Here is a 17,796-nt window from a genome sequence, read left to right as displayed (position 1 = left end):
TATGGCATGTAAGGCTTTCTGTTGAAAGATGGCTGAATGGAACAGATTGATCTCTTCTTTTCTGCCCCCTATGTGTATCTAAACAGGTGTTGGATATAGGGGATAGTTTAACTATCCCAGATGAGTTCACTGAAGAGGAGAAAAAGACTGGCCAGTGGTGGAGACAACTTTTAGCCGGAGGAGTTGCTGGAGCTGTATCTCGAACAGGCACAGCACCACTGGACCGACTTAAAGTCATGATGCAGGTGGGTTGTCCTGAAGTCGTTCTAGCCCTTGGGTTCTGCAGAGGTATTTTAAACATACACAGCAGGATTATATCTTTTTGAACAGCAAATCCCAGTTTCATGTCACAAACTGGTTTGAGAGCTCTTTTCAGAAGTTCTCCGCAGGGCTATGATCTAAGGAATATAACCGAAGGCCATGTAAATCTAGTAGCCCAGTTCCTGGCTTAGTCAAATCCCTCCCTGCTCCTTTCAAGAGATAAAATTAAATCACGGTGTGTTTGAGGCTTTTGAGAGAAGCTCCATAAGCAAAAAACTTACTTGTAGGCATCTATTTTTAGACAGCCTGATGGTGGTGCTAATTATGAAAATGTGGCATACAAAGAAGCTAGCGAGTACTTATGTAATACACGAATATCTCCATTAAAGGATCTTATAGTGTGGGGCTTAGGTTTTAGTATGTTGTTAGGCATTAGTGTATTCGACCCACCTTACTGCTGTTCTCCAAGAATTTAAACCTGTAATTGTAATGAGCAATTACTTAGTTTCTTGCTTTGTTTGATTAAAAACTATTTAATTGGTGTGTTTGCTCATTATAAATAATGTAAAATGAAGGCATTTGGCATTGTAGAGAGCAGCCAGCTGCTGAAATATCATGCATAGGAGTAACATAATATCCAGAGCACATTTTAATTATTGTGCTGTAATACTTAAATGCCAGGATTTTGAAAGCGTGTTCATTTCCCCCCTGTCTTGTTGGTATTCTTACTAATATAATGGTGCTTGGATTAGTGCATGCATGTTTGAAATTCCATATAGTTAGTTCTGGAAAATCCAAAGAGTTAACTGGAAAGGGTGGGGTTTGAGGAAGGATTTAAAGGAAGTCAGGAAGGTGGAATGAGATAAATGTTGATTTTTCTTGGAGGGAAAGGAAAAATGATTACTGTAGACACATGCATGTTTGTAACAACTAGGCAAGAGTTAGAAGCATGCAATTTTCGGACTTAACTCACAAATTCCAACATACACAAAGCTGGTGCGGCCGTCCCCTCCCTCCATTTCCTTAGTTGTGCCTTAAGATTTGAGCTGAGAAAGTAGTGTCCGTTGCAGGCCTTGGAATGGTTCTGGCTTCCTTCATGAAGGGCTTGATGACTTATTCCTGTGTTTTAAACACAGCGAAGCTCCGTCGCTAATTATTCTTTCTGTGTACATCCAGTAATTATATTTGATTTTCTCTTTCTGTGATAAATATAGGTTCACGGCTCCAAGTCAAAAATGAACATAGCAGGTGGCTTGCAGCAGATGGTGAAAGAAGGAGGCGTCCGTTCTCTTTGGAGGGGAAATGGTGTCAATGTTGTTAAAATTGCACCTGAAACAGCTATTAAGTTCTGGGCTTATGAACAGGTAAGATGTTAAATCAAGGCAATTAAACATTAAATGGAGGGAATCCAGCTGTAAACAAACAAGATGCCATAAAAGGTGTGAAGTTACTTTTCTCAGTTGTGCATCTGTTTTTTAAGAAAAAAAATCACAGTTCAAATATTACTGAAACGATAAATCTGCTAAGCTTGTGGTTTTTGGGAGCCCATAACTTCAGTTTTACTTTCATTTGGATTTTGTATGGTAGCCCATGCAAGGCATGCTTGGTAGGCCAGGTCTGCATGGCATATACAGGATTCTTCTAAGGTCAGAGTTCATTGTGCTGTGGTAACATGGGAAGATTTCAGAGTTATATTTACCTCAGAATCAGCTTTATATAGCCTATTAAAAGCCTAGTCTTCCTTTAAGAGAAAGTGTCCTCCTGAGACAGAACTTTCAGCTGTGTGTCTTTTTTTTTTACACTGCTGTCCTATAGACTTACAGACTTCAGAAACCTAAAGCAGTAAAACTTTTTAAAAATTGTGTTTATATTCTGCTGTTCTTTCAAAGGAGCTCCGGAAGCTACACACAAGATAAGTGTGTGTAATCCTTGACCCAAGCTTGTGAGGTAGGTAAGGCTAAGAGAAAGTGACTTACCTTGGGTGCACCCAGTGAGCTTTGTGACAGAGAAGGGATTTATATCCAAGTTTCTAAGTGCAGCATTTTGTCTAATGTACCATGCTGCCTTGTATTTTATACAATATAATTTGTGGGCAGTAAAAGACGGGCATGCAGAAGAAACGGCTGAAGATATGAGGCCTATGAGGTGGTGGCTCAAGTGGTTAAGACGCTGAACTGCAGGCTGGAAGGTCGGTAGTTCAGCAGTTCGAGACCCAAGTGCCGCATGACGGAGTGAGCTCCCGTCTCTGGTTCCAGCTCCTGCCAACCTAGCAGTTCAAAAGCGAGAAATTGCAAATAGATAAATAGGTACCGCTTCGGTGGGAAGGTAACAGCGTTCCATGTGCCTCGGCGTTTAGTCATGCTGGCCATATGACCACGGAAACGTCTTCGGACAGCGCTGGCTCTTTGACTTGGAAACAGAGATGAGCACCGCAACCCTAGAGTCGTATTCGACTGGCTTTCAAGCAAGGGAAACCTTTACCTTTACTAATGTTTGAATGGTGGAAAGGAACTGATTAGACCCTGATGCCCAAGTTCCTTGGACTAGACTGCCTGTCAGACTCCCCCAACCCCTTACCCAGTGGTGCTTTTGAAATACACCGAGGCTAAGGGAAAAGCCAGAATATAAAGAGGACTTGCAGTGGGTCTTTCAGCCATAGTGTGAGCCCAAGTTCTTCCTTGCTTTGCAGGTGCCATAACAGACATGTGCCAGCTAATCAATTGCTGGTTTAACCATCAGCCTTTTCTCCTTGCTCTGCTTCAGGAAGGCTTGTGGTGCATGCCTTTTGGTTTCTGGCTTTGATAGACTCTCAGTTTGCGAGACACGAGGAGAATGGCATTTGATTTTTTTTCTATTATCTGTTGTAAATAAATAATCCAAACATTCCTACCTTGCTTCCCCATTTTATTTCAGAACAAGCACTCATAAATGAAGGGTTCTAGCTGCAGAACAATTAAAATGCAGTTCAGATAATTGAGTAGATACCATCTACACATTACAAAGGCGTCCTGCTTGTTGGAAAACAGCACGAGAACTTTACATCAGATGCGGAATGGGAGTTCTGTGCCTCCTATACACACCTCAGCTCTTTTCTGCTTGTGGCCAAAGCAAGCAGAGAAAAGCAGCTTTTACCCTCTCTCCTCTGCTTTTGACTCCATTGTGAAACCTGCATGTAGCAACATAAGTAATGTGATTTTAGCAATGAAGCCAACAGTGGCTTTACTGGGCGGTTTGCAAAACAATCCTGGTGATTAGAGGTGGTGTGAAGAAATGACTCTCTTTCTTTTTGTGCATTCTGAATATGCAGTATAAGAAAATGTTTCTTAATGAAGATGGGAAGGTAGGAACTGTGGAACGATTTATATCTGGCTCACTGGCTGGTGCAACCGCTCAGACTTCTATTTACCCCATGGAGGTAAGTGCTGGGGAGCCTGCTATGTTCTCAAAAAAGCCCCGCTGTGTATCCTCTTTCCAATAATCAGATGGCATTGGTTGTTACAGGTTTTTACTTTTGAGTTGCTGTGGTGACTAGGGCAAACAGCATGTGTAGCTATGATCAGGGGTGGTTCCAGTGAGCAGGGCAAGTGCCCAGTGGCAGGCAGACACACAAGAGTAGCAAGAGCTGGGGCAGGTGTGAGAGTGGGGGGGGGGCAAGCAGGCCTAGCTCTCTCTGCCACTCTTGTGTGTCTGCCTGCCATTGGGCACTTGCCCTGCTCGCTGGTGTTGGCACCACCCCCGTCTCACCTCTTCCTGCCATTCCTGTTTCTGCTGTCCATGCTCTCCATTTGAGTGCTCTCTGCTCACTAGCACTCCTTATTCCCCCCCACCACAGGCATTTGGGATGTGTGTCCGCAGCACTGGACCCAGTGGGGAGCCACATGGGCTCCAGCAGCTGCCTCGCTGATGCTGGCCAAGGCTATGATTTAGTCTTTGTTTTAAATCATGTTGCTATGACAGTGTTGTTTATCGGTGGTAAAGTACATGTTTTGTATACAAAAGGTCTCAGTTTGTGGCATTTCTCATTAAAACTAGGGTCTTTGGGTACCAGCGGTGGGAAATATCTCTCCTTCTGCCTCTGGAGAACTGCTTCCAATTAAAGTACACAGTACTGGGCTAGGTGACCCATTAGTCTGACCCAGTAGAAAGTAGCTCATTATATTTTATATCTGAGAAATAAGCAGTGGCAGTAATCCCTTGGTAACAGAGCGAGCGGGTGGCGGGGCGGGTGGGGGGGAATAGGACCCAAGAAGAGACACTGCAAGCACTTGTCTTTCCTATAGGTCTATAACTGGTGGTTTTAAAAAATAGTTCAGTGAATTTTTTTTAGCTTGTAGTATTCAGATATTTCTTTCTTTGGGAAAGAAGCATGTTTCTCCATACCTAATGAGGCAGATTTTGTCATTTGCATCAAGGCTATTGAAATATGAGGCTCTCCTCTCTGGGGAGAGAGGGAAGTAGGTAGGGAGTTGTAAGTATTTCTTTTCAGAATCTCAGTTACTCCCACAGAGGCCTGCTAGGGCTGTCACTTTGGTGTTGATCTGCTGCTTTCTGTACTGTTAAGGCAACCCCCCAAAATGTCTCTGTTCCCCTTCTATAAGGGCCTGTTTTTTTGAGGCGCTGATAATGATATTTTGTTCTGTCTCTTTTTTACATCCTGCTCACCATGTGGAGATGGCCTAGATAGAATCACAGTAGGCTTAAAATAGGAGAAAGGGAGAGAGAGTGCAACATTTCATAAACATCCACGGAATCACAAAGTTTGGGCCTGATATACTAAACAGTGTATCTTTGCTCTTCTGGAGCATCATGATAGGACATAAGGTACCTTTTGTCTGATACTATTGCAGTGCAATCCTGTGCATGTCTGTGCAGAAACAAGTCCCACTGAGTTCAAGGGTGCTTACTCCTAGGCCTGCAGTGCAATTGTAGGCAGAGTTACACCTTTCTAAGTCCACTGATATTAATAGACTTAGAAGGATGTAACTCTATTTAGGATTGCAAGGTGTACCAAATTACAGTAGGGCTCACATAGAGTTGCACTCCTCTGTTCTGGAACACTGTATTGGCTTCCACTTTGCTCTAGTATATGCAGATTTTCTGGGGAGTGGGCTACACCTGATGACTCTCACGTTGTTTTCAGCAATCTAGAATAATATTTCAGTAGTCCCACCATCGTATTACCAATGTTTAATGAGGCCATCTTGCAGAAGAGCTGCTTGTCATCTGCATGGAGTGCCAGATGAAAGCTACATTGACTATGCATGGTAATCAAATGGCTGCTGTCATGGTTTGAGTTGTGTTTCTGTGCCTCAGGTTCTCGCCCTCCCCCAGTGTCTCACCTGGTCATCTTTTGGATACCTTCAGACACCTAACAACCAAAGATTTCAGAAACGTATAGCACAGTGTAGAGTTTTGATGAGAACATTTGGGTAGAAACATAATGTATTCAAAAATTTTTTTTCAACCTTTAGGTTTTAAAGACCAGATTGGCTGTGGGCAAAACAGGACAATATGCTGGCATGTTTGACTGTGCTAAGAAGATTTTAAGGAGAGAAGGTGTGAAGGCTTTTTACAAGGGTTATGTTCCCAACATTTTGGGCATCATTCCCTATGCTGGCATAGACCTTGCTGTTTATGAGGTGAGTTGAGTTTGCTGGCAGGAGCATTACTAGTAAACAAGCTGCTATGGTTTAGCAGACAGACAGTTAGACTTGGATTGCTTGAACACTAACCATCATTGTCAGGAATTGCCATAGTCCATCCCAGTTTTGGCTCCAGCATCCGAGTGTGGCAGCCACAGAGAACAATCAGTTTCAGTTCACATGCATCATAGAATCATAGAGATAGAAGGGACCTGCAGGGTCATCTAGTCCAACCCCCGTACAAGGCAGGAAATTCACAAATACCTCCCTCTCCACACCCACATTGACCACTGTTCCATGCCCAGAAGATGACCAAAAAACCTCCAGGATTGCTTCCTGACCCCAAAGTGGCTATCAGCATTTCCCTGGGTGTGTAAAAAAGGGCCACAAGAACTAAGCACTGAGGCAACCCTTCTTGTCCTCCCTCTCACGATCTGCCTAAGTTCACAGAATCTGCATTGCTCTCAGATGGCCATCTAGCCTCTGTTTGTAAACCTCCAAAGAAGGAGAGCCCACCACTTCCCGAGGAAGTCTGTTCCACTGAGGAACTGCTCTAACTGTCAGGAAGTTCTTCCTAATGTTTAGCCGAAAACTGATTTAATTTAATCCCTGCCAACGTGAATCATGGGGCCACGGTGGCTCAAAGGTTAAGATGCTGAGCTGCAGACCTGAAGGTCTGTAGTTCGACAGTTCGAGACCCTAGAGCTGCATGACAGAGTGAGCTCTGGTCTCTAGTTCCAGCTCCTGCCAACCTAGCAGTTCGAAAGCAAGAAATTGCAAGTAGATAAATAGGTACCACTTCGGTAGGAAGGTAACAGCATTCCGTGCGCCTTGGCGTTTAGTCATGCTGGCCACATGACCATGGAGAAGTCTGCGGACAGCGCTGGCTCTTCAGCTTGGAAACAGAGATGAGCACCGCCCCCTAGAGTTAGATTCGACTGGCTTTTGAGCAAGGGAAAGGTAACGTGAATCATCGTCTCTCTGTTTATCTCATTCGCATCCTGCCTTTCATCTAAGGCACTCATAGCATCATTTAAGTGTCAGCAGCCCTGCGAGGTAGGCTAGACAGGGAGAGAGTGGCTTGACCAAGGGTATCTAGTGCACTTCATGGCTAAGAGGGAATTTGGCTTGGGGTTTCCCCATCCGCCTTAGAAACAGGCGAACATGAGGATCAGCCAGGTGCATACACCATGGTTTGTCACTATGTATGAAGTGCGTTTAAGTGACTGCCACTGCACCTGTGCAAAGTTTTGGAGTGATATTGTGCTGATGTTGCAGGCAGGTGGCAATAAAAATATTTATGAGCTGCTGTAGTGCAGTACAGTTGCCAAAAGTGTAACCTGTGTATAGAGATAACTGGTTCAAGTCTCACCTCAGTTATTTTATTAAGCGACCATGAACAAAACCCAGAACACAGTCTACATAATACCTTTTATTAGGGCTGACTGAATGACACCACTTTTGAGTCCTCCAGAACCTTCATCAGGCCATATTTTACAAATAAAAAAATAAAAAAGAGTTTTGGGAATGGAAAACGCCTCAGAACATGTTAGATCCTGGTTGAGCCTATATTATGTGTTAGATGCAGAGGTAATTCAAATGGTGCTACTTTCAAGTGACACCCAGCTGCTTGGGGCAAGCCAGTTTCCTGGCCTGACTCTCCAATCTGTAAAACAGAGTTGTTATAAGGATTACCAGGGTTATGTGTTTAAAGGGATGTTGTAGCGCCTTAAAGAGTAACAGTTTATTGTAGCATACTGGACAGTAAAAGAAATTGTGGAATGCGAGGTTTAAAGGTTGTAAAATGCAAGATTTACAGTTGATGACACTTCTGAACAAAACTCAAATATAGAAGATAAGCACAGTGACTGTTCATAACAGCTACAACTAGTGATATCAGAGTTTACCCAGTTATGTTAGCCACTGCAGGTATTGAATTATTTAAGAAAGGTTGTTACGAAACTGGAGAGCTGTGCCAAGGTATATACCTGCAAGTCCCGGTCTTGGCTCCAGAGTAACAACGTGTCATACCTACAGAAGGCCTAAGTGATACACATATTGATCAATTTTGACTAATCAATTTCTCATGTGTGTCCTAGAAGAACAAAATGTTCTGTGCAGGTTTTTGAATGTTTTCACTGTTTGTTAAATTTGTGTCCATTCTTTTTGAGCGACAGAGAGAGACACACAGACCTGTTTATCCTATTTAAATTGCAGAATAGTGTCACTGACATTAGGTCTTGTAAAAGCATGCAGAGATGGAGTCGGCATCTGCATTCATTGCAGGGTCTCTTCTGTTCCCATGGCTAATGTTGCTGTTAAATGAGTCTGTTATTACTGAATTTAGAGCTTATCCGTAGGTGTAACTACATCAGTCAAAGCTTAAACAGACATGGCAACTTTCTGAACCACTACAAACATTAAATTGCTTAACATAACTAGATAAATTGGGTTAATGCCAATTGAGAATGGTCACTGTGCTTATAGTGAGCTGGATCTACAAGGCGAATTCATGGAAGGTTTCGGTGGAGCCAGTCTTTTCACTGCTTACTCTTCTCCCAGCACACTGCCAGTTCCCCCGAATGTCCTTTTGGAGGAGGTGCAGTGGCAAGGGGACATGAAGAAAAAAGCCTTTTTCCCTCTTCCACTTGCAGCTTGTATCAAAACAGGACATTTTTACTCTGTTTTCCCTTAATTGCTCCAGTGCCCTGTCTTGTGGTGCATTTTTCCTCCAAGGATCTTCTGATCCTCAGAAGTAGAAGAAGAAAGTTAGGGAAAGATTTGCTATGCTGACAACTTCCAGAAATTCTTCAAGTGAATCCAACTCATTGTATACTCCAGAGTTTTGCATAGAAATGTCACATATTATGTTTCTTATGTTTTATGGCCTTTTAAGTAATTTGTACTTTTTTTCTCCTCCTCTGTGGCCACATAATCTGCATGTTGAGTTTTCGCTTCATCTGAAATGAGCTTTAATTAAGGCCAAACTAGATGTAACAGCATCCACGGGTCCAACCTGTGGATGCTGCTGCTATTCTCAAGTGATTTAAAAATATTGTGCTTGCAGCGCAGTGGGCTGAGGGGGTCTTGTTCCTCCTCTTCAAGTACTGAAATGCCCCCCATTGCTGTTTTGACACTTAATAAAGGCATGGGTTGTGTGAGTGAAACAAATGCCTCAGCCAGTGGTGCTGTGGGCCCAAACAGGTCCTCGCAGCATTTTTAAATTACTTTAAAATGGCAACAGCATCCATGGGGAGGACCCATGGACACCGTCATGTTTCATTTGTCCCTCAATCATAAGAACATAAGAGAAGCCAATGTTGGATCAGGCCAATGACCCATCCAGTTCAATTCTCTGTCACACAGTGGCCAAAAATACCAGGTTCCATCAGGAGGTCTAGCAGTGGGGGCAGGACACTAGAAGCCCTCTCACTGTTGCCCCCCAAGCACCAAGAATACAATGCATTACTTGCCCCAGACTGAGACTGAAAGCTTATTTTGCATTATATCTATTAGTATTTAAGGGACAATAAAACCTGTGTGTTTTATTTTACTGCAACTAACTAACATGGCTAACCCCCACTAGAATGAAATGTTTTGAGCATTATTATTATTATTATGGGTTGTGATGCAAAACTATCTGGGGCCACCATGTTTAATTTCCTGAAAGAGCTAATCACAAATCTGTTGTCATTCGGCATTCTAGATGGAATTCCGCTCCTAGTATTTGGGGTGTATGTGTGAAAAAGTCTGTGACTTGTATAAAATGTACACCTATAAATTATGTTAATGCTGGCCTGTGTCCAGTCACACAGTTCTGAAGCTTAAGGGAACTTAATTTATTAGGAACTGGGGAAAGCAATTTTTGCCAATTGTGCCCTTCTGTTAAGCCCTGTGAAATTTGTTCTGGGGGTTAACATAAGAACATAAGACTCTGTCACATGGTGGCCAAAAATACCAGGTGCCATCAGGAGGTCCAGCAGTGGGGCCAGGATGAATGTCCACATTGCTTTTAAGAATACTGTGCATCTGATGAAGTGAACTCTAGTCCACAAAAGCTAATATTGCAATAAATCTGTTAGTATTCAAGGAGCAGTAAGACTCCTGTATGGTTTTGAAGTGTATCTTGACTAAATGCAGCAGTATTTTCTCGGCAGGCTTTGAAGAAGAGGTGGCTAGAAAAGTACGCAACAGACTCTGCCAACCCTGGTATTCTTGTGTTGCTGGGATGTGGTACTATGTCCAGTACCTGTGGCCAGTTGGCCAGTTACCCTCTTGCCCTTATCCGAACTCGAATGCAAGCGCAAGGTGAGTCCTGGTGTTTTGAGAGAGGCCAGTTACCCCCCTGTGTCAAATGAGTAAGCAAGGTCCTATCTTCCAAGACAATTCAAGGGTTTAGTTCCACTTGCCTTGCATTTCAGATAGTAGATGCTCTCTTTGACTACTCCATCAGTAGTTGCTCCACCTATTTTGTCAGGATTACACTGCCCCTTTAAAGTGCTCCAGACAAAGGCCTAACTCAGATGATGTCAGATTACAGGTGACAGATTGCGTGATTTTAAATGCTTCAGTGTGAAAACAAAAATTAACTGTACTGGAAAACCAGATGCCCAGGAGATCTTTAATAGCTTTTGTTTTATGTGGAGAGGCATTCAATTCAATCAGAGATCCAACATGGCATAGTGGGTTAGAGTGCTTGTTCGGATCCCTGGTTTCCCATGAAGGTGTTAGGTCCAAAAGGCTAACTTGAGCCATCTAACTCCCCAGGCTGTGAACAAGGCCAAGCTCTGAGAGGCATCTGGGAGTCTTATCGGCTTTGTGAGAAGGCGAGAGATGTCATTGACATTGAAACAAGGAGGGGAATAAAAACTTAATCCCTCCCCCCAAAAAAGAATTAAGAACTAAAAAGGTTAATTGGTTACAAAATAAGGGGCCAAATATTAATTTCAATAAGTATAAAGCAACAATATATAAATAATGCAAAAACCCCAAGTATTTACTACAGATTGGTTTAAAAAACAATTATAGGCCCAGATATAGCCTCAGTAAGAATACAGTTCATACAATATTTCAAAATTAGGACTTTATGCGACCCTAAAATCAGACACATGTAATCCAAATAGTATTACAATTATGTAACTTTTAGTGCAGTCCAAAAGAATGAATTTGAAAAGCAATATGGAGCCAGTGTAACTTAATAGTATGTAGTATAGGACATAATTGTAATAGTATGTAGTATAGGAACATAATTGTAAAAATTGTATGTAATTGTAATACCATTTGGATTTCATGTATCTGATTTGGACACAAGGCGATACCATATGAGGCCTATAAAGTACATCCTTCCTTGACCACTGAAGAAGGCCAGTAGGCCGAAACACATCTGTTTTAGAGTCGCATAAGGTCCTAATTTGAAATGTTGAAATATTGTATGAATTGTATTCTTATTGAATTGCATTATTTATATATTGTTGTTTTATACTTATTGAAATTAATATTGAGCCCCCTTATTTTGTATCCAGTTAACTTTTTTTGTTCTTAATCCACATACATACATAAGTGAAAATGGAGATTTATTGTGCTGTAAAGGCAGAGACAAAGTAAAAGCAGAGACAAAGTAAAAACCTGGATTTTACTTACGCCCACACACGCGCACACACACAAAACTACAGAACAGTACATACCTAGAGAAGTGCTGTAACAGCCTGAGCTGGGTGCCCCAAAGGAAGGAGGGGACCCCAAGATTGGGGCTACCTCACTCATACCCACCTTTCTATGCTTTTTGCCCTTCTTCCCTAAGATTGGCCTGTGTCACCTCAGACTAGGTTTGTTCCTGCCCCCCTGGGTGGATCCTCCATTAGCTCTAGTTATTTTTGGCACTTCTAGACAAGAGAGCCAAGGCCCCCTTGTTCTTCTGTCTCTGAAATTCTCACAGACTTGCTGAGGCCTGGGCTGGTGAGTTATGAACCGTGCTAAAGATCCTGCACTGCAATAATGGCTTCCCCGGTGACCTCAAGGAAATGATAGGTATCCCACATTCCAGTCTGACACACTGGGAAGAGCTGAGTAAAGGGAGTAACGGGAAGAATGAAGATGACTATGGTTCTGCTCTTAAATCACAGGCGAGCCAGGGTTGCCTCTAACAAAGCTCATTGGTTGACCTTGAGCCAGTCACCCATGCTCAGCCAAATGCATCTCACAGGGTGGTTGTGAGAATGAAATGGGGAGGGGGGAGAACCATATAAACTGCCTTAAGCTCCTTGGATGAAGAGAGTGATAAAAACTGAATGAATGGATAAATAAATTCAGTCTTGAATTTTTAGCCTGAAGTGGTAGAGTCCACGTAATACAATGGTTCCCCCCCCCCAAATTAGGTGTTAGAATAGATTCTGACATGTAGTTGAGCATGTGGGTCCCAACTTTGATTAAAATGTCTTTACTGTTTTCACTCTCTTCCCCCTTCCCCTTTTTGCCATAGCTATGGTGGAAGGAGGCCCTCAGCTGAACATGGTTGGTCTCTTCCAAAGGATAATTGCTAAGGAAGGAGTTTTTGGACTTTATAGGGGCATAGCTCCTAACTTCATGAAGGTACTTCCTGCTGTCAGCATCAGTTATGTGGTGTATGAAAAGATGAAAGAGAATTTAGGGATAGCATGAAAGCAAGAGAGGAACAAAGTGAGAGATTATCATGGAATATGCACACCAAACAACAGCTTTGTTTACTTCAAATTTATTCACGTTTGCAATCAGAGACCAGTCTTCTGTGCAAAGATGCTGTGGGATTCATGGTCTTCTCTTGATGGAAGGAAAAATCCCACCTTCCCAAAACAACTGTGAGCCAGTTTCCGAATGTTAACAATCAAAGGGGAAAAGCATTGCGAATTCATCTGCAGGATGGAAAATCTTCACAAAAAAATCACCTCTTGTTTTAAACCCCCCCCCCCTCACATTTGACTGGGATAAAATGTATTTAGAAGTGAGAAGTACAGTACTGTATTAGACATACTTTTGCTCTTTCTGTGGGTTGTTCCACCTTGGCATACCAAAAATACAGCTAGTTCTTTGCATTTGCATCCTGCAACAGAAGAATAATTTTAAAATAAGGATGACAAAAGTGTTTGGTATCCTTTCAAAAACAAGGCTTGGAAGAAGAGTACAAAGAAAAACAGGATGATGCAGTAAAATTCCTGCAACACTTTAATGGTTTTATAAGGGGTGGGGGAATTTGGCACCATCTACCAAGAAAGCTGCTACTTGGTGCCCTTAGGAAATGAGCGAGACTTGGGCAGGGGTGCTGTTTGCTTAGCTCCCAGCTATTGCATTGAAACTTGCAGGGATGGGCCATTCAATCATCCCAAAATAATCATGACTGTGACATGAAGATCACACAGGCAGAAGAATAAGATGGTTGACCTCTGAGGTGTTCAAACGGGCTGTAGTATTGCTTTCTGCTGCTACATGGAAGAAAGCCAGTTTTTGATGTTATCCTTTGTAAAAACTATCTGCAAGTTAAAAAGGGGTGTGTGCGTAGCCTGCTGTGCTAGCTTTCCACGTAAAGGAATTATTCAGGTAGAGGAATGTTGAAAAGTAATCCATCTGAGGTGGTTCAGTCACTCTCTTGCTTCAAACACTCTGCCGCCTCATAACTATGTCTGTCTGGTGCATGTGAATATATGGCCTAAGTTCCATTTAAACAAATGGAAGAAATTAGTCACAATTAAGTCAAGTTTTTAGGCAGGCTAAACTGCTGTAACTTAAGTTCCATTGTGTTCAGTGTGGCTTAGTTGTTGACTATCTTCAGCTGCATGGGGTTCAAGTAATCCCTGGTGTTGTATCTGTGGGTCAAATTAAAGCTGAATATAGCATGGAGATAGTATTAACTCCAGTCTAAATCCATTGCAGTCAGTGAGTTTAGGAGTGTACTGCAAATAATCCATTACAAGGGAAAGCTGACCTTTGTATATCTTGTGCAGATTGCTGTCTCAGGGTAAACCCCCCCTCCTTTTATTTAGTGGGGTTATACATTATATGTCTCGGTGGGAATGCCTGCATGAAGGGCTGATTATGTGGGAGGTTGAAGTGGAGTAAGAGGGATAGCAGTGGTACTACTTTTCTGTCTTTTTCTGTATGTCATGGATGTACTCCTTGATAAAAATAAAACAATGCTTTTTTAAACAGTGTGTTAGAGACCCACTGATAATTTAAAAACTCCTCCTTAGCACCCAGAATCGAATTGCTGAGTATGTTGAGTTAGAGAGACCAAGTGCATTCAAATTGGCAATAAAGAATATTCCCATCAAGCCACTGAATTGTTAATATTGGGTAAATGTAAACTGAGCCATGACCTTTGGGATAAAAAAGAGAAGATCATGTTGAAGAAACCTTTACTGCATGCCTTTTGCAAGAACTTTTAAATGTATGTACATTATTGAATGGATTCTGCGTTTTAAAGCATATTTCAGTTTCTTATGAATGTCTGTTGAATGTCTGTAATATTGTTTGTGCACCGCACCAAAGGTATATCTGATGCTTCTCTGCACAGTGTTGAAGCAGATCCTTATGCAGCTGTCATGCCTTCATCAAGAATTAGCTATTCTTGTTAACTTTCTGTAACACTTCTTGCATGTGAGGATAACATATGAAATTGCACTGGAGTGTATGATCTGTTTGTTGCTCTTTTGAGTTTCTAAAGACCACAGCATAGGTCACACATTCTAGATGAGTAACATTCTAGAGGCTAGCTACGGTGTTGAACAAACCCATCTTGTTGTTTCTGGGCCTGTTGTACAGATACTTCTCTGTATATATCAAATTTCGTGTAAACATTCCACATTCAGTTGGTAGAGTTGCTGGAGCCAATTCACCCTTTCAAATTCCTCCATGCAATTGTATATAATAGGTACATAATTATGTGGAAGTGGGCTGGGTCAGCTGCCACTATGCTTGCAGGGAATCATTTATGTGATCATGGCTGCAGTTTTTGTCCAGCAACCCTGATCATAAAGATGGTGGCTGGCTTCACTTGTGAACAGAACAATTCGCATAAGCTGTCCTTGACACAATCAGGTTCCTGTATGGAGGGGTTTGATAGAATGAATTGACCTTGGGAATAGCAGCACATTAGCAAAATTGGAATACATTTCCAGTTACTAATTTATATGGGGATCGAAAGGATAAACAAGCATGGCTATGTGAATGTTTCCCCCCCTGTGCTTTTACTTCAGCAACCAGATTAGTGAACCTTTCCTGAGCCCTTTAAAACCACCAAAATTCACCAAATTGATATGGGTCTCTCAGTACCTTTTTGTTTGGGTTGGGGTGCTCACATAAACAAAACAGTTTACAAGAGAATCTGGCACTTTCTGAGTTGCAGTGTGTTTTCAGTCAGTGTCTGTGCAACAAACACTCTAGCATTTTTTTCAACTTGATGATGATGGGCGCAATCTATACAACATAGCTCCCACATTCGTTTTGTTCATTGCAATGGAGCTGAGATAGGTAGTGATCCCTGGATTGTGTTCTGATTTTTATCTTGTCATGGTAAGGAAACCTCTACTTTTCTTGCACTTGATCCAAAACCAAAGAATTGCTCAAGTAAAGACTCACTGCTAAAGGTTCTCTTTTTAAAAAATAAAAGGAAGAAAATCAGATGATCCATGCTATTATGAGTTTGTCTGTCTGTGGGTGTGACTTCCTGTATTGTCTCTTGCTTTTTTTACTGTAATCTAGAAAGATGCCTGTTTTCTATGTGTTTCAAAGATGACCCAATCTGTATGTGAACCATACTCAGTCCATGGTCTTGTACAAGTGTCCTTAGGGGAATATTGATCATTTTGCTGGTGAATCCTCCTCTGTGCTAGAAGAATGCCTGAGACTGTGTAGCTCTAGCTCCATTACCATGTGGTTAAAAAAAGGCTGTGTTCTAACTGTGTGTGCTTGGTCTGTTACTTGGAGAAAGTTAATCAGACATTTACTTTTTATAGACCTATACATCTATCAGTTTATAATAAACAACATTTTATAATGTGACTTTTGTGGCTTGTTGAATCTAGAGATATATGGATACAACCACTGTTTTGTACAAAAAAGCAGGTTGAGGTTTCTCATACTACTATTGCAGGGGTGGAAAATAGTCAGTAAAATCAGTAAAAGTCCGTTTTTTCATCTTGGTCAGTAATTTGTCAGTTTTTTAAAAAATTGGTCAGTAAAGTCAGTATTTCTTTGATTTTTGTGAATGCAGTTTGTGCTTTTTCCGGTTTCATTACTGCATTCTTGAGGAAACATGATAACTTCACAGTGAGAAGACAGATTGTTTTCAGTTGAGTTATGAAGTACTTTAAGGACTTTGTTCCTAAGAGTAAAAGTGATTTGGTGAAATCTTCCACAAAGTATAGAAACATAATTAACCTCTTAAAACATGAGACGATGAAAGTAGAGGTGACGGATATTGTGGGATTCAGTATGGCACAGCTCACGCTAGAAGGAGTTGAGAAAGCAATGGAAGAAGGGGACAAGGGAAAAAAATGCTTGTGGATGCAGTGCAGAAAACTGTTGAGAAATGAAGGAGTTCGTGAATAACCTTATTTATTCATTCAATTTATACCCCGCCCTCCCCGCTGGAGCGCGCTCGGGGCAGCTTACAAAGAGATTAAACATATAGGTAACAAATTGTATACAATCTTGAAACAAATAATAAAACTCTACATTATCATAACGTGCTAGTGAGTGATTAGGTACTTATAACAATGCTTACAGAAAGCGGAACCAATACTAGTGTTGTAATCAGATGATGTATATTGATGGTTGGCTTGTCTTGGTCTCTATATTTAGGCAACATTAGGCAACAGCACAGGCTGTTGGAGGTAAGCCAAGGACTAGGGCACTGTCACTTCTCAGTTATTTGATGTTATTTGGTGCGGCTCCTTAGTCGAAGGACTGGTGGAAGAACTCCATCTTGCAGGCCCTGCAAAACTGTAAAAGGTCCCGAGGGCCCTGATCTCTTCTGGGAGCTCATTCCACCAGTACGGAGCCACCACTAAGAAGGCCCTGGCCCTGGTTGTGGCCAGCCTGGCATCTTTAGGACCTGGGAGGCCAATCGATTTTGTGACCCTGAGCGCAGTGCTCTCTGGGGAATGTGTGGGGAAAGGCATTCCCTCAAGTATGTGGGCCCCTGACCATAAAGGGCTTTAAAGGTAAGTCCCAGCACCTTGAAGCGAATTCGGTATGCTATCGGCAGCCAGTGCAGTGCTTTCAGCACAGGCTGGATGTGCTCCCGCATAGGGAGGCCCATCAGAAGCCTGGCTGCAGCAGTTTGCACTACCTGTAGCTTCTGGACTTGGGTCAAGGGCAGCCCCATGTAGAGAGCATTACAGTAGTCCAGTCTCAAGGTGACCATCAGATCGAGCATGTGTCCGGCCCGGCAAGTGGGAGTCGTTACATATTGGGAGAGTCTCAGCGCCACCACAGATGACACTAGGTCCATCGCCTGAGGCCACATCGTCCGCATGGACATTGAAATCACTCAGGACAATTGGGGTGTTCCAATGCCCAGGTCTCCACCAAGGATGGCAGGCTGCTGGCTGGTTCTTTTTTCATCAAAAAACAAAAGCTAAAGTAAAAGCAAAGACAAGTCTTACCTTATAGTAATTATGTTTTGTTGTCATAATTATTACTTTATGTTTGGTTTTTAATATGTTTTTGCTGTTTTATTATCTGCAGTATGTGATTATTTTTAAAAGGGAATCTTTTTTTCCTTTGGGCAATCTGGGCAAGGGGGTGCATGTAGATGTTAAATAACATTGGGGACAGCACCACCCCTTGGGGCACTCCACAGATCAGTGGGTGCCTTTGGGATAGCTGCTCCCCTAGCACCACTCTTTGACCCTGAAGGAAG

At 42.2% G+C, this 17,796-nt stretch overlaps 1 protein-coding gene across 1 annotated transcript in view; it reads left to right on the top strand.

Moving 5' to 3' along the window:
- SLC25A24 (solute carrier family 25 (mitochondrial carrier; phosphate carrier), member 24) overlaps nt 1–15,878 on the top strand; it is a 38,948-nt gene extending 23,070 nt beyond the window's left edge. The window contains exons 5-10 of the mRNA XM_015409592.1: nt 87–245; nt 1,476–1,625; nt 3,569–3,676; nt 5,733–5,900; nt 10,061–10,211; nt 12,382–15,878. Of these exons, the coding sequence (XP_015265078.1) occupies nt 87–245; nt 1,476–1,625; nt 3,569–3,676; nt 5,733–5,900; nt 10,061–10,211; nt 12,382–12,560 (915 nt within the window). The 3' untranslated portion in view covers nt 12,561–15,878. The remainder of the gene's footprint in view (nt 1–86; nt 246–1,475; nt 1,626–3,568; nt 3,677–5,732; nt 5,901–10,060; nt 10,212–12,381) is intronic.
- The last annotated feature ends 1,918 nt before the right edge of the window (nt 15,879–17,796 follow it).

This window comes from Gekko japonicus, unplaced genomic scaffold (assembly GCF_001447785.1).
Source record: "Gekko japonicus isolate JY-2015 unplaced genomic scaffold, Gekko_japonicus_V1.1 scaffold2073, whole genome shotgun sequence".
In the NCBI taxonomy this organism is placed as follows: Eukaryota; Metazoa; Chordata; class Lepidosauria; order Squamata; family Gekkonidae; genus Gekko; species Gekko japonicus.
Note: the sequence above shows the minus strand (reverse complement) of the source record. Positions and strands in the feature narration are given on the sequence as shown.